The sequence below is a fragment of the Tubulanus polymorphus genome, chromosome 3, assembly GCF_964204645.1.
Source record: "Tubulanus polymorphus chromosome 3, tnTubPoly1.2, whole genome shotgun sequence".
Taxonomy (NCBI): Eukaryota; Metazoa; Nemertea; class Palaeonemertea; order Tubulaniformes; family Tubulanidae; genus Tubulanus; species Tubulanus polymorphus.
In genome coordinates, this window is record NC_134027.1 from 21,196,614 (window position 1) to 21,214,607 (window position 17,994).

The window sequence follows — 17,994 nt, forward strand, 5'->3', positions numbered from 1 at the left end:
CCATCCAGAATTTCGCAAATTTTCAATCTACTTATTTACAAGAAGTTAACTTTCTTCATTTCTTTCTTTCAAATACATTTTTTACCTCCAGTAAGTTAAATTCAGGACCCAGGACCCAGTTCCACAGTCGTGAGTTAGAGTTAACCCTAAGTTAAAGTTAGTTCATTTTCAATGAGTTAACCCAGAGTCAAATCTTAACTCAGAACTGTGGAACTGGGCCCAGTTCCACAGTTAGAATTTGACTTCTTTCACTACTCTTGTTGAGCAATGTCATTCATAAATATTGTGATACATACCATCAAAATGAAACATCATTAACCTGACAATCCTTAGTCAAAACATTGCATTTAAAGTTCCAAATCTGAATTTGGATATACTGTCAATACCAAGTCACTATTGAAAATCTGATGTTTAGTTATGGCACGTTAAGAATGAAAGTTTGATGGGTAGAATATGAAAGTTCGACTAGTAAGATATAAAAGTTTAACAGGTAAATTTGATGTTTCATTTCGGCAGTACATCTACGCCATAGACTGGGCAATCAATAGGCACCACAAGATCTAGGCTGCATGAAACATATAATATAGCCATGATATTCGACTTGGATCTCTTGACATTTTAACATTTGCCTTAAAAGATGTCAGCACCAGTCAAAAACTTTGAAATCTTGATGCAATTCATTATGGAGTAATTTTCAAAAATTTTTCCCAGCAGTTTGGGATGGGAAACTAACTATCAGTACTGATATCCCAAAACTTCTATGGAAAGCGAATTCGTGATTAAACAAACTTACGTCGATATATGTCGTAATTTCAGACTCAATCGAGTCGTTTTGTTATCGACGAATCCCATTACTTCTAATTCTCGTAAATTCAACAGCTTCCCCAATGGTTGTATTGGTTGTATAATAGATGTCTACAAATATAAAATCAATCAATCATGGAAAGAGTTTTATATAGCTTTTACACACTTAGATTTAATTGGACTAGCTAAACATGTCAATGAGAAACGGTCCGTTCTAAAATTTAAAACGGACGTGGATCAGTCTCGTTGGAAGGTCAAAAAATGTCAAAACTGGTCTGTCTGTTTGACCGATCAAGAAGATTTTTGAAAGGATGAAAGGAACTAACAAGGAGCCTATCGGCTTATATAGCTCCGCGTGTGACTTGAAGAAATAGAAGCTGCATACCTAGGGGTGCCCCCTTTTGGCCAAATCCAAAAAAGGCTCTGTACTTTGTAGGTATTGGTCCAAACACCATTCATACCAAATTTGGACTTGATCTGATCAAAACTATAGGACTAGTAGCGATCTGAAGAAATAGAAACTCCACCCCAAGGGGCACCCCTGAGGGAAGAATAAAAAAAATGGCTCTGCAACTTTATAGGCCTTGGTCCATAGAACATTCAAACCAAATTTGGAATTGATCTGATTAAAACTGTAGGACTAGTAGCGATTTGAAGAAATAGAAACTCCACCCTAAGGGCGCCCCTAGGGGGACAATTCTAAAAAATGACTCTGTAACTTTATAGGCCTTGGTCCATAGAACATTCATACCAAATTTGGAATTGATCTGATTAAAATTGTAGGAATAGTAGCGATTTGAAGACAAGATAAATCTATAAATAGAACTAATTTGCAAAACATCCTCTATACTTATGTAGGCATCATCCCATAGATCATTCATAAAAAGTTTAATTCAAATTTGATAAAAACTGAAGAAGGTGTAGCGATTTAAGTGAAAATCTAAAAAAATTATCCCTAATTTGCAAAATTTATGCATAATCTAGAATATGGCTCTATACTGGTTTAGACAATCCCCTATAAAAACATTCATACTAAGTTTGAAATCCGCTGAAAATTGGAGGAGTAGCGATTGAAAGGAAAATCTAAAAAAGGCCTAATTTGCATAATTTATGCAAAATCAAAAATATGGCTCTATACTTTTGTAGGCACTCCCCAAGAGACCATTCATATGAAGTTTGGTTGAAATCTACTGAAAACTGGAGTAGAAGTAGCAATTTAAGTGAAAATCTAAAAATAGCCCTAATTTGCATAATTTATGCAAAATCAAAAGTATGGCTCTATACTTTTGTAGGCACTCCCCCATACATCATTCGTACCAAGTTTCATCAAGATCCCATCAGAACTGTAGGACTAGTAGGGATATAAAGAAAAAGTTGACGCCGGACACCGAACACCGGACGGACGGACGGACGACGACGGTCACAGCGGAGCTAAAAATGGAATGGACTAAATTCAGAACGTTGTCATAAGGCCGCTTTTTATCATCTAATGTCAAGACAGTTAGACCTGGCACTAATCCAGGTAGGGCTTTTAATTGCTGTAGCACCGGATCTCCAAAACTCTTTGCAAACATTTCCTAGTCACTAAGATAAAAACCCGCTATGTAAAAATTAAAACCCACTATGTAAAAATAAAAATAATTCTAAAACCGAGAGTTTATTTATTCTAAAAATGTAAAATGTAAAATACACAACGTTTCGATTTCACCCTAGAGATTCATCATTAGGTGTGATTCTGTACCACACCTGACAATGATCTCTTGGGTGAAATCTAAACGTTGTTTATTTTTCATTTTAGATTTTTTGAATAAATAAACTCTCGATTTTAGAATTCTTTTAATTTCTACATAGTGGGTTTTTATCTTATTATCCATTCACCACGTTTGAGTGTGGTTATCGTACTATCATTTCCTAGTCACCTTTCAGCTCTTAGAAAGTGAAATAAAACCTACCTTAACGAGTTCAGAAATACAAGAATGTAAAATCTTAAATATAGCAGCTGATGATGGGGGTCCTATATATTGTTTAATATCAGCTCGATCAACGAACGCTAAATCTATAGCACCAGTTATATTGGACGTAGTCAGTATGAGCACATTAGGATTCCTACGAGATAAATGAAAGAAACAATAAGTGCAAAAGACAGTGTTAGAATTGCATATGAAGTGCCATTGAAAAATAGCTAAAATTGTTTGATAAACCAATGATTTAACGGGCATACACCATCTACACAAAATATTGCGTAAACATTTTCAAAGGCGATATATTCACACTTATCAAATATGCCACTAGTTCGAATTTTATTTCAGCCATTACTGAGATATACAACTTTTAAATTAGCAATTTCAGCACTTGCTCACTGTTGTTGTTAATGTTAGCAGGTGCCCGTAGGGGATTGATTTGAATGAAGCGAATCTACAAATTCACGTATTTCAACTGCACGATGACGGGCCGTCTGCGGAAGAACTTGATGACGAAGATTCAGGTGACGTCATGCTTACCTTTTAATTTGATCAATTTGAGTTAGTAAAGCATTGACAACTCGTATAGCATCAGACGGATCGGAACCAGATATCGAAGACTTCCGCGCTGCTGTTAGACTTTCAACCTATTCAAAAAGTAATCACCATTATTAGACTCAAATTTAACCATCATTTTGAATTATGTCTCAATATCGACCGTGTTCATTTACCTCATCAATTAACACACAAACTAAAGAATCCCTATCGTCTATCAGTTCTTGAATTTTCTGGAACATTTTCATCACTAATTTTCCGCTCTGAAATTGTCGATTACACAGAAAATCAGTTGCATTGTCAGAATTTTCATATTTACATTTCCGTCTTAATTTTTGAACTATGTAATCATTTGAAAAAATTTGGAAATGGAAAATAAGTGAACGTTTCAGTTCACGCCAGTTATTTTCTTAATCACTTATCAACTCTTTCACTTGCACCTGGCTGATTTCATAGTTTCTATCACTTAATAAGACGTTAAAGGAATACTTCCAAAAAGCCGCTCTTACCTCAGAGAACCATTTCGAGAATAAACTGTGGCTGTTTATCTCGACTAACTGTCCGTACCGATAGCGCTCGGATAAATTTATACACAGTTTTTGAGCTAATGCTTTACATAATGATGTCTTGCCAGTTCCAGGAGGCCCTGAAATGAGTTTTAATCGTACTGTAAAATGGTTGTAGGTAGGTGGGATAGAATTCACACCTGTATAAATACTAAAGCCACTACAGGCATACCTAATGGATTTATTTATACTCCTAATCTTTAATAAGCCCTATATCGACCCTATAAACCATACATATTCTGAAAGGGTGTAAGCAAGGGCTTCAATTTGCAGAATGCTTTCCATATGCAAATTAAGTCTTGTCATTTAAATGTGACTTAATTACAAATTCTGACTACAAGTTCTTACCCTGATTTATGAGCAAAAAATAGATCCATGAACTATGAGACTTCATCGAGAAAATCGGAAGTTCCAGGCAGTTAGGCAAAATGAACACGAGCCCCAGGTTGGGAGAAAATGTACGTTAAATTATCAAGTATAAATTTCCTGCCTTTTCAAGAAGTGTAAGTCATAACAAATAAACATGTCCCACATTTGTGCTTACGTAATTTAGAAATCAAATAAGTAATCTCTGTAAAAATATATTACTTAGTCTCAATAATCATACAATTTGGTTCATTTTAACAAGTGCCCCGGGACACTACAACCGGCCTGTAGCTTTTTCAATCATTCCATAAAAATCATGATAATTTGCGGATATAGTATATATTAGGAAGCTTAGTTGGTAATGGTTAGTGGATTGCCTGAAATTATTTAATTACCAGTTTACAAGAACTATTACAAGTTTTGACAGCTACATGAACCTTGATGGTATAGTCACGACATCTGATGGGATAAGAGGATTTTGTACATTCCCAATCGGGGCACAAAGTCTTACCGTGTAAAAGAATTACGCGGTTCCAGGATATCACATTACTGTCGACTTTCCTGTCGGAAAATAACAATGTTGTCCGAGCATATTGTATTAACTGAAAAGCAAGAACAAAACTATAGAAAAGAATAGAAAATAAAAGGATATGTGATGAAATACAATTTCAAATGGACTTGAATTATCAAAAACAATATGGTTAACCCATTGAGCCATATATCTGTCGGTGCCTGAGGTGATGTTTCAAACAGGATTTAGTTTTGAAAGCCAGGCGGCAGCACGTACTGGTATTTACTTTCTCGGGTTTAGAAAGGAGTAATGTTGCGCTTATTTTAAAGTAGCAACGCTCCAATACGAGATGGCAGCTCCTATCGAAAAACGCGATAAGATAACATAGCTGATCACAGTGGCGGAGCCCATCCACTGCTGGGGCTCAATCGGATAATAATGAAACAAGAATAACTAATCATTATAAATGAAAATATAAATACTAGAAAATCTTAGTAGACTCTGCAACATAGTAGTAGACTCTCAACCCAGAACATCGCTTGAGTTGAAGATTTATAATTTATTTCAATTTTCTGATTTCCAATTTGGTAGAATGAGTTGCAAAGTCTAATGTACAGCATAGTACAATAACCACACTCAAACGTGGTGAATTGATGATAAAAACCCACTATGTATAAATTTAAACAATTTTAAAATCGAGAGTTTATTCATGTAAAACCGGACGATGATCTCCAGGGTGAGATCAAAACGTCGCGTATTTTAAATTTTTGATTAAATAAATTCTCGATTTAAAAAACTCCTTTAATTTGTACGTAGTGGGTTTTTATCTAATTTACTGTACAGCAACTAATGAGCATTTTGAAATATTAAATGAACATTTTTCTGAACCTGTTGCTTGATGTGAGAATCAAATACTAGATTATTCCACAAGCCGTCGAATTCAGCGCACGGTAAAAGCCAATGATTGGCTGCTGCCAAATCTTCGTCATCGAGTTCTTCCGCAGACGGCCCGTCATCGTGCAGTTGAAATACGTGAATTTGTAGATTCGCTTTATCCAAATCAATCCCCTAAAACGGTATAAGGAAAACCATAGATCGCATAGAAAATGTTTGATAGATTTTCTTTTTACAAAATTTTCATTAATGTGGGTAGAATGTGGCAATGTCCAGTTTATCTTCCTCAGGTTAGCAAACAGTAGTAGCAAACAAATGAAGACAAGTATATGTAACATTTTGCATCCGAATAATGAACAGCAAATACATGTACTCTGTAAGACTGTAAGAATTGTAGGTTCAAGTCTAGACAAGATAACCTGTCGACTCCAAGTTTCATGGAAATTCAAAAAGAATTGCAGGCTAAATCATGCCGACAAAAGTTCAAGATGACCACCCTAGTGGCCATATTAGATGTGTAATAATATCTATTGTCGTAGATATTTTACCTGCTCCAATTCTTGACCAAGTTTTATGGAGATCTATTAAGAATTGCAGGCTATATCTGTTATCAATAGATTAAAGATGGCCGCCTCTAACCAGCCATATTCGATGACTGATGACTTCAATTTTCAATAGGCTAAGTGCCCAAACCTTCACACCGAGTCTTTTGGCAATCCTACTGTCAAGAAATTCAAGATAACCACCCTGGAAGCCATATCACATCAAAGTATGAATATTTTCAATAGGGGTAGACATTCCTTATACCACATTGCATGGAAATCTATCCTCAAGGTTGCAGGAACATCGTTGGGGCTTAATATAACTATAGTAAAAAAGAGGCCAAGTGTACTTGTATTCAGATGGCTGTTTACACACATGTGTCATGTGGATGAGTTAATGTGGTCATTGCAACGGGATGCTATCCCAGGGATGTTGGCTAGCAGTTCTGCAATGTTCAAAAACCATCAGACATAGGCATAAACGACTGGAAAAAATTTTTGAATTGGGCAATGAAATATATTTTGCACATACCTGATAATCATAAAGGTCAGTATCACATATAGATATTGACTGAACGTGAGTCGTTAGAAAGTCATCGCTAAATTCTCTGATGGTAAAATCTTCTCCATTCAGTGTTTTATTGTGTTGTTGTAAATGGCGTACAACATGTTCCTTGATAACTTCAGACTGAACTGTACTGAAATGCAGGTAAGCAAAACTAAATTATTTGTTCCAAAAACATGGACAATTCTTATCGCAGCAGTTACTCAAACGTAGCATTGAACCCGAAGGCACAGAGATATCACGATTTTGTAGTGGATTTCGTCTCGTTGAACACAACATATTAGAGCATCATCTTTAGACTGAAGAAGGGTGGTAACAACCACTCGAAATATTTCTAATTTTCAAAGAAACTTTTCATTTTCGTTCACACATTGTGAGATTTTTTACTCATCGAGTCTTGTCACGCATACTGATTCAACATATTAGAGCATTTCAGTATGCCTGCAAGCCTTTTGATTACGTAAAAAGGGCTGAATCCAGTGGGTTTTTAGACTAGACTATACTATTCACCAACTATACGTGCAATAGATCTCGAAAAGGGCTTTATGTCTTGGATAATACTTTTAGTCTTTTTCATAAGAACCATTTTTTTCAGAAGTGTCAGACCTTCGATGAAAAGTAGTAGTACCCAGTCCGAGGTAAAGAATCAGCTACTTGTATTCTACAGATTATTCTTTATTCTCTGATGTGACTTTGTCTTGCTGAATGTACATTTGCTTATATAGGTGAAGCTTCAACCATAGCAAAGGCAGAGGCTTGCTGGTAATCGTCAACATTCATACCGCCCCAATGCATGTAAGTTAACCCTCTAAAGGTCGTAGCGCCCAAAAGCGCCCGTGACCGAAGACGTCCGTAGCGCCCGAAGGTACCTTGATGACTTCGGGTTCAACTACCACCCGCAAAAATTGTAGAAAATTTATTACAGCTGGTTCATATCAAATCAATTTTAAGTCACGATTTCATTTCCGGTTTGAAAAAAACCTGATGAGGAAATAGACCCTCCTATTCAGCCAGTGAATGATGATGGGACCCCTGTTACTGTTGATGATATTGTGTGGGACAGCCAATGTACTTCTCATGATCCCCAATTTGAGGAATATATGCTAGATCCGGCTTTCACTCACGGACTTCCGATTGATGCCGAACCAATCGATTACTTCAAAACGTTTGCTGGTGATGACTTTTTTTATATGTTTTCCACAGAAACTAATAGATATGCTGCATTCAAAAATGCAGAGGGCTTCAAAGATGTTACTGCAAATGAAATGAAGACTTTTTTAGGTGCCAAAATCATCATGGGTATCAATAAGTGTCAGACCTTCGATGAAAAGTAGTAGTACCCAGTCCGAGGTAAAGAATCAGCTACTTGTATTCTACAGATTATTCTTTATTCTCTGATGTGACTTTGTCTTGCTGAATGTACATTTGCTTATATAGGTGAAGCTTCAACCATAGCAAAGGCAGAGGCTTGCTGGTAATCGTCAACATTCATACCGCCCCAATGCATGTAAGTTAACCCTCTAAAGGTCGTAGCGCCCAAAAGCGCCCGTGACCGAAGACGTCCGTAGCGCCCGAAGGTACCTTGATGACTTCGGGTTCAACTACCACTCGCAAAAGTTGTAGAAAATTTATTACAGCTGGTTCATATCAAATCAATTTTAAGTCACGATTTCATTTCCGGTTTGAAAAAAACCTATTCCTATTCAAGTTTTCGAGTAAAATTGTGTTTTTGAAACCTGATTTTTTTCATTTTTCAAGCGAAATTGACATTTTTATAAACTCAATAAAGGTTAATAAAAATGTCAATTTCGCTTACAGTCAATCAATGAAATGGATGTGGACGTAAATGACGAAGAATTTAACATTTCTGGGTCCGATTCTGAGAGACAATCGTCGTCGGATTCAGATGATAATCCGGATGAATCAGGTGATGAGGATCGTGACCCCGAGGATTTTGAGAACGAATCGGACATCCACACGGATTCTGAGGATGATATAAATTCTGATGAGGAAATAGACCCTCCTATTCAGCCAGTGAATGATGATGGGACCCCTGTTACTGTTGATGATATTGTGTGGGACAGCCAATGTATTTCTCATGATCCCCAATTTGAGGAATATATGCTAGATCCGGCTTTCACTCACGGACTTCCGATTGATGCCGAACCAATCGATTACTTCAAAACGTTTGCTGGTGATGACTTTTTTTATATGTTTTCCACAGAAACTAATAGATATGCTGCATTCAAAAATGCAGAGGGCTTCAAAGATGTTACTGCAAATGAAATGAAGACTTTTTTAGGTGCCAAAATCATCATGGGTATCAATAAACTGCCCGTACTTGATATGTATTGGTCGACTGATGACGCGTTGGGTAATGCGTATATTCAGCGTAGCATGTCCTGTAACCGGTTCAAATCAATTTTGAGGTATATGCATTTATCTGATTCTGAAAATGAGCCTCAGAAAGGACAACCAAACTATGATAAACTGTATAAAGCGAGACCTATCATAAACTATTTCAACGAAAAATTTCTTGCGGGCTGTGTAGCTGATCAAGACGTTTCCGTTGACGAGGCAATGGTGAAATATAAAGGTCGTTCAAGCCTCATACAGTATCAGCCTAAAAAACCCATAAAACGAGGCGTGAAAATATGGTGTGCGGCAAATTCTTTACCAGATATATGTATAAGACGCAGGTGTACTCCGGGAAACTTGATGACGGAGTAGTTGAACAAGGACTTGGGTACAAAGCAGTGATGAATGTTACTTCTGATTTACTAGATGAGTACAGACACATTTATTTTGACAATTTCTTTACTACATCTAAACTTGTTCTTGATTTGTATCATAGAAAGACATATTCATGTGGAACTATGAGATCTGACAGAAAGGGTTTTCCGCCAGATATAAAAAAACCTAAAAAAGGGGAGACTATGTTTCGGCAAGATGGTCACCTTATGTCTACCTCCTGGCATGACAAACGTGTAGTGACAATGTTGTCCACAAATTCTAAACCTGTGAGTCATGAAATTGTTCGAAAAAATAAAACGGGAGAAAATGAAAATATTCAAAAGTCCGAACCTATTGTTATGTACAATAAATGGGCGGTGTTGACCTTGCGGACCAATACCGTAGATATTACTCACTGGGTAGAAAAAGCAAGAAATGGTGGCGCTACATAGCTTACTTCTATTTGCAAGTTGCCATTGTTAATTCATATCTCTGTTATGATAATAATACTGCCATTGTTGTTGAAAAGCCAATGTCCTATCTTGAATATCGCCTGTTACTTGGTAAGCAACTAATCGGTGGTGCCGTAACCCCTGCCAGGCGCAAACAATTGAAGAGGCAACGGGTTGAAAGGACATTAGATGCTGCAAATGTCTCTGGCCACCAGCTTGTGAAGTTTGATGGGCGTAAACGGGTGTGCATTCATTGCAGTAAGTTGGGTCGCAAAGCTCCGAGCAGCGGTGGTATTGTGTCGTCATTTGGGTGTTCCGTCTGCCAGCAAAACCTCTGCAAAACCTCTGCAAAACCTGCTTTAACCCTTTCCATGCATCAATCATGATGTAAAATGCCAATAGAAATGATATATGATGTATAAACATGTTGTTATGATGTATGGTGATTGCTTCAGATATGATAATAAAAGTGAAATTTAAAATGAACTTACCGTAAAAAAATTTTTTCACCTAAATTTTGTTCCACTTCTTGGCTAAACCACTGAAGGTACTGGATGAACTATCATGTTTTTTGGCTCAGATTTTATCTATTCTATACATAGAATCACATTTTAAACATTTATTCATTTGTAATTTAACCTTTAATACTGTTTGATAAGATAATGTCTTTGATAGCCTAAATTTGTTTGTGGAATGTAAAACTTCAGTTACTGCCGCTCTATCCAGGAGGTGCTATTATATGGTAATATTTTGAGTGTTCAATTTTGTATTTTCAGTTAACCATCATCTTCACATCAGTTCATAATAAACGTTGGTCTAAGAAATTCTCAATTGTTTGTCAGTCATCTCACACCTACCACTGACACAATGGGCATACACGCCGACATCCCTGCAAAAAGATACCCTTACAGCAAATGGGTTTGGGGAAAAAGAAATTTACTTTGAAAAGGGAGGTGATTCGAGTTATCTTATCACCAAAATATATCAGTAAGTCCAAGGCAATACAAATTTAAATTCAAAACAACAGAGAATTTCCAAAGATGGAGACACGGGGTGGAATCGAAATCCTAACTGTTGCAACAGCCGCAAGGAACATCCTTGAGTCAAGACACATAGCATCGGTAACAGTGGAGTTTTTTGAGCATCAAGCCAATTCTCTCGAATTATGACTTGTCAATCCATAAGTGCGGATCTCTCCGAGTGGAATTCACATTAGAATTGAATGCTGAGTTTATATATTCTCACTTGCCAGAGGATGAGTTAACTGGGAATGAACATAAACATGAAACAGATATTTTGCATAAAAAGGTATTTTTATCTAGCCCTTGCTAAATTTGGATTGATAGCCAATGGTTTTTCAATACGACCCGGCCCTGCGGTATTGCATTTAGCCACCGGCGAACTCCGCCATCTTCTTTCTTGGCGTTCTTGTATATGAACGCGTTGGATTTTTTCGCCAAAAAATCAAAGGGATTAGGAAGTTAAGGGAGTAATCACTCTTGTAACGGTGAGTCCGTTCGCTTTGGGGGCTATCCCTTGTTTCTTTTTTCCTGAAATAATTTAACTAATTTAATTTAATTTGATTTAATTGAATTCATTATTGTGACCGATTAATTGAATAATTATGCCGCCCCCCTCCTAAGGGTCAACATCGTGGCGGTGAGGGATGTGGGCATTTGTTCGGTGCCTGGGATGATCACGGTTCGTGTGCGTCGTGTTGGCGTAAATCTGGCCAAATCTGTTCTAGGAGTAATCCTTGCAAGACTTGCGAGGTTTGGTCCGAGGACCTTTGGAGTCGGGCCGATAAGACTCGGAAGCTGAGTGATCGTCGTCGAGTTGCTCACTATGAAAAAACTATGCGGTGAATCAATCCAGAATTTCTCAGCAGAATGTCAGACACTAGGTACCTTTCTTTAAAGGTTTATTTGTTGTATGTCATTTACAATCAGTTACATAATACTTTATTCATAACTGAAGTGGCGCGCCGACGGCGAATGCTCAAGCGAGGTCAGTCATGTAGGCCAACGATAACACGAAACAGACCACGGTTTTGCCGGTTAAGAGCGTCTCTCCACAAATTAGAGGGACCGTAATGGACCATTTGTTGACACTCACCTTTAATAAACTATGTATGGACACAATCAACATAACTCCACCCTATATTTCCACTATTCAACGATCGATGCGCAGCTAAAACATGGCGCCGCCATTCAATACGCTAGTCACGATGTATCTCTACACACATCAAATCACACTTGAATTACAAGTGTTGACTTATGGGAAATGATCAACAAAGCAATTTGGTTGGGAAAAAAGCAGTACTATAGTTGAAAAAAGTTGATAAACAACCTCCGACTGACTAATCATTTAAAAGCTCTGCCTTCACATGGAACTATTTCTGCCTTATCACAGGTGCACTCTGCCGCCGTGATTCGCCCATTCAACGATAAAAACTTTCCTAAGGTCCTACTATTGGCATTTTCTAATAATTTAGGGAAATATTTTAAAAAGCGAAATTTCACACTATGCATTAATAAGATTAGAGTATTTATTCGTTTGACAAATCTACCTCTGAACTCCCACCAACAAGTTATAAGTGGCGACACAAAAATGATGTCATCTACTCACTACTCATCTTATAACCTTCATGACTATGTCATGACAAAGGAAGGTAAATACCGATTACGATCAAATTAAAAAGTTAGGCGATTTTATTCTGAGATATATATTCCAAACATATTTTTCTATTTCATGTACCCAGGAAGCTTTTGTATTTATCAGATAAAATCCACAAATTATGTGAAATTTGGAAATGTTGAAGGGCCATTCTTGTCATCAGGAGGGGTTGAAAATCAATTCACCCTATGGCTAAATAACGTTTTCTCCACTTTCTTGCAGCTTGACTTTGAATGAACGAGCACAGGTAGCTGTGAAGAAGGCTGTGAAGATCAGCAAGTGTATACGTGTATACGGAATATTTTAGATTCGTTATTCACTACAGAAATTCTGAAGACTTCGTCGTATACGGGAAAGGGAAATAACAATGTCCTTGACAAGGCAAAAATCCGATTGTTAGTGGATAGGATATAATCATTTACTAAAATATCCTGCCAATGATGCATAGCGTAAAATGGTCAAAAGAAAGGTTCAAATTATGATTCCTTTCTGCGTATCAAATGTGAACATCTATATAAATGAAAATTAACAGATTTTTGTAGGTCCTTGGTTACATTTGAGCAAGTCGCAAGCAGGCTATTTCGTCTGCTTTTTATCAATCCACCATCCGCTTATTCATCCAACGGGATACAGTTGTTTGGGGCAGTTATAAAGATAATGATATTGTAAAGTGACCTTTTTGTAGCTGAAAAGGTCATTTTTTGTCTCAATTCCAAAACCTGTAGCTTCTTGCGCAGGGAACTTCCGTGCAAGGGTTTCAAAATTGTGGCTTGTGATATGTTCATCACGGTTTATTTCATTCACCTGGGGGTGTTGAATATTGAAATTGTTTGATTGTCGTTGTAATAAGGAATCCTATGAGTTCGCGTTGTTTTCTTCAGTTTCTACCCCCACTACTGCAGCTCCGGGGCCTTGAACCCGTGATATTTCACAAGTTCAGAAAAACAAAAAGGTAGTTCCCCTGCCATTGACACAACAAAAAGATACCCTAACGACAAATGGGTTTGGGGGGAAAAGAAATTTACTTTTAGAAGGGAGCGATTCGATACAAATTTAAATACAATTTGTGATGAATTGATATTTCAAGGATCAATGCTTTTTCAGAAAATTTCCAAAGATGGAGACAGGGGGTGGAATCGAAATCCTAACTGTTGTGACAGCCACAAGGAACATCCTCGAGTCAAGACACATAGGACCGGTAACAGTGGGGAGATTTTTCAGCTATAGTATCAGTGATACCTTAGGTAGCTTCCAGATAGTGTGTCAAATTGTCGTCCAGTAATTTTTTCTTAAAGAAAAGGTCTAAGTCAAATGTAGGGATAAACTTGTTGATAATCCAGTGACGGTTGTTGAGTAAAAAATTCGGATATTCTAAGGATTCAACTGTATGTTAAGACAACTAACCACGAGTGATACTGATGACTGACAAGTTGTGATTAGTTTTGGCCATGTCTAAAAACGCGTTGGGACTCGCTTGCCGAAATTGAAAGCAGCTATCCCAAAACGAAACTTACAGATGGAACGGGTCTTTCTGGAGCAGGAAGGCTAACTGCAAAGCGTATTGACACCTTGCAGAATTATTATGGCTTTGCTATACGCCAGCATAAAGGTGACCTTGATGGAATGGTAAAGTCTGTTAAGGCCGTTTTGTTTCACGTTGCATCCACTGATGAGAATCCTCAGCACGATAATTGCCCTGAAGGTCCTGAATCCTGGTGTGGATATCAACGTGATGCAGTAACTTATAAACACAAGCTTTGGCTTCCAGATACAGTTGTAGCCTTTATCAAGCCAGTCTTTGATAACCTACGTGACAAGGAACTGCTTAAGAAGTGCATGCATGGGAAGACGCAGAACAACAATGAGTGTTTAAATAAACTAATCTGGTTACAATGTGCAATTGCAACGATCCCCCCCTAATGTGCACATAAATGAATGACTCCAGGTACATATTGGCCATGAAATAATAAACCAACTACTTAGTCAGGTAAAACAGTGATGACCCAGTGACGATTTTGAAACATTATATTGATTAACTACTGAAAGGTCGGCCATTGGGCATCACAACAAGGTTAGAAGAAGAAACAAATAACACATCCATTTCCAACTATAATTCTTTTGGGGATGCCATAGATGGCATCCTTGAAGGATTCAATCCGAGACTGGTATTGGAGATCGAAACACTTTGGACAGGAGGCCCAAGATCTGGAGGGCCTAGGCAGCAGTTCCTCGCCGAGATCACAGCTGAGATACAAGACAAGGCCAATGATATTTTTTCATATTTTACAGATTCTGTCATATCTGATATGCAGTGTTCTGCTGTCACAGATGCCCATTTAGAGAAATTGACTCGAAACTGCTAAAAAATACAAAAGATCACCAGGTACTGCAAATAAACTGGAATGAATAATTTATATACTAACAGACTGCCAAAACCAGTACCAGGCTATCCTGTAATGTGTTCAATTTTGTATAATGGTGTAATAATAACTATCAGTGCATTTATATGAAAGATATATTTTTGTACTAGAATTGATGATGTTTGAAGATTATTCATCAGTGCATTTATATGTCTGATATATTTTTGTCAGAGTCAGTTATCACTATGATTCGAGCACGAATGGCCAACGTAACGAAAGCGACAACTTCCGATCGTGATTCAATAGATTTCGCCCAACGGATTTTATATTTAGGAATCATAATTGCCGAATCACGTTTTGCATGACTGACACAACGATTTTCCTATTCTGGAATCTCCACTTTTCATAAACTCAAGGAATGTGACGTAGGTAGAACAAAACGATCATGTTTAGAAGTTATTCATACGAGGGTCCATTTCCGTGGTTGAATTAAAAATATTTCCGTTGAGTACTGTACCCTTTCCTATGGTTTTTGCCAATATTTTCTAAATTTGGATTGATCGCCAATGATTTTTCTATACAGCCCGGCCCTGCGGTATTGCATTTAATCACCTGTGAAATCCGCCATCTTTTTCCTTGGCGTTCTTGCAGACGAACGCGCTTGGATTTTTTGCCAAAAATTCATTGAATTCAAGGGGATTTAGGAAGTCTAGACTTTTCGCACTCGTAACAGTGAGTCTGTTCCATTTGGGGGCTGCCCCTTGTCTCTTTATGTTAATCTGAATAATCTATTTTAATGTAATTTATGATAAATCCATTAACTTATTGAATGCTATAATTCCGCACCCTCCTAAAGGTCAGAATCGTAGCGGGGATCAAGATTGTTCCAGGGTTAATCCTTGGGTTTGTTGCTTTGAAACAAATACAAAAATCCATCGAGGATGCACTTGAGTCAGACACTTGTAGATATTCATTTGATGCTTGCAGTGTGAGCTTATGATTGATGCGAAATCAATCGGTTCTCATACTAAATAATATGATGTCCTTGAAATTAAGTAACTACTGTGCATGTAGTCAAAATAAATTAGTTATAACTTTCTTGTGGAGAGTATTTCGCAAACAATTTCGTTACTAAATTGTGACGATGAAGAAACTCTAGCTGCACCTCCTGAAGTAGATTTAGGAGACACCAGTAATCCAGCAGAGGCTGATATCAAATATTCAGAGTAGGATATAATTACCTTATCTTAGTGTACTAACGAAACTAAACTATGATCGATTCTACAGACTGATACAAACTTTAACCCCCCCTGGGTATCTCGATTGAAAACGAATTGAGTTAATCCTTAGGTTTTAAGTTAATACCTGGACCCTGACGATCTAATCAAGTAGCCAATATTCAAACATGAAAGCATTATATTTCATTGTCATTGTCATGGACATTTTATTTTGTTTAGCGAAAACGTTGCTCATAATAAAGTCTCTTCTATTCAGGAATTTTTCACTTGGACCGAATGCTTGTGGGATTTCTCTCGTCATCCATCATCTTACACGGATAGTGAGTATCTTCTTGACTCATCATGTTTCCCACGGATCGAAATATCATTCCTCAATTCTTCCTCATAACCTTTCCGCATCTCATCTCTTGCTTTCGGATCCAAACAAAAACCGTGAAAACCAAAGTGAAATTCCTTCAAGATTGCCTTCACCACGAAAAGGTAATTCCTCGATCTATGAACTGGATCAAGAAATTCGATTCGAACTCACCCTTTCCGTCTGAAGCAAGTTCTCATCTTAAAACAGCCATCAGTAAAGCTAAAGATGATTGCGATTATCAATTCTTCCGATCTCGACAAGCTCATAATTATCTACGATCTCAACTTCCAGACCCACATTCATTCAATTTATTCACTTTATCACTATGGACTCCAGTTAAGTGTCATTTTTCTGGTAACTCTAGAAAACTCAGCTCGAAGTTACATCTATTCCTGGTAATGATAAATTCATCTCGTTTGACGCTAACTCCCTTTTTACTAATGTTTCTCTCGCGCCTACCCTTGATTTATGTTTACTACCCTCGTTAGATTTCAATTCTGATATTCCTTCTGATTGTATTATTGAATTATCAATTGAAATTTGCACTTAGAACTCCTTTTTTAGTCAGATAAATCTCCAAATTTGTGGCAACGTTCTGATTATCTTAGTCAGTTGACCAAGTTTGAGTTTTTCCGCACTCACACCAGACAGGGTAAAACCTCCTGTTCTAAGAAATCGAAACTTGGTCTTGCCGTGTCACCTATGATCAGAATATATATGCTGTGTTTTTAACCTTTTAGTTTGAATTATGTACCGTATTTTCCAGCCAATAAGCCGACTCGGCCAATAAGCCGAGGGCAGTTTTTTAGCCTAAAATACATGGATTTCATAAAGCTTCCCCCAATAAGCCGAGGCCCTTCATCAGAGATTTTAATTCACTGATTTGTCAATTAGTTCGTCTTAATTGACGATTTAAGAGGCTGACAGTAGCGCCCACCGATGTGTGAGAGTGCTGTGTATACTATCATCGCCGAGTGACTGTGATATATATAGACTCACTCAGCTGATTACTATACACACAGCCATACACGCAGTACGCGGCTCACTGCTGATTTGCATATATACTAATGTATGAACTGACACGTGGTAGTACGATGAACTCGCGCGTTATATAAATGTATACCATTGCCGCTGTGCGGTGATGGAACAATCTTAGTAAAAATAAAATAGTTCAAAATAAAATAGTTCAAAATAGATTATAATTGGTAGTTAATAATGACCTCAAATAAATATCGACCACTTTTCTTGATTTTGACGATCATTGAGAGCATTAGAGTGGCATAGATCGGGAAGTGATTTTTTATGTCAGATCGTATCCGCCCAATAAGCCGATCACGATATTTTGGATAAAAATCTGAGGCTAGAAAATTGGCTTATTGGCCGGAAAATACGGTAACAGAATAGTGTGGCACT

The 17,994-nt window shown here is 37.4% G+C and overlaps 1 protein-coding gene across 4 annotated transcripts in view; it reads right to left on the reverse strand.

The window, feature by feature from the left end:
* Positions 1 to 17,994, reverse strand: part of LOC141902435 (pachytene checkpoint protein 2 homolog) — a 76,656-nt gene that overhangs the window by 2,998 nt on the left and 55,664 nt on the right. For all 4 annotated transcript variants that reach the window (XM_074790153.1, XM_074790151.1, XM_074790152.1 and 1 more), the window contains 8 exons: positions 6,732 to 6,897; positions 5,652 to 5,831; positions 4,764 to 4,854; positions 3,830 to 3,966; positions 3,497 to 3,583; positions 3,306 to 3,412; positions 2,757 to 2,910; positions 794 to 915 (listed from right to left, as the gene is read on the reverse strand). In XM_074790153.1, coding sequence (XP_074646254.1) covers positions 794 to 915; positions 2,757 to 2,910; positions 3,306 to 3,412; positions 3,497 to 3,583; positions 3,830 to 3,966; positions 4,764 to 4,854; positions 5,652 to 5,831; positions 6,732 to 6,897 — 1,044 coding nt within the window. The remainder of the gene's footprint in view (positions 1 to 793; positions 916 to 2,756; positions 2,911 to 3,305; positions 3,413 to 3,496; positions 3,584 to 3,829; positions 3,967 to 4,763; positions 4,855 to 5,651; positions 5,832 to 6,731; positions 6,898 to 17,994) is intronic.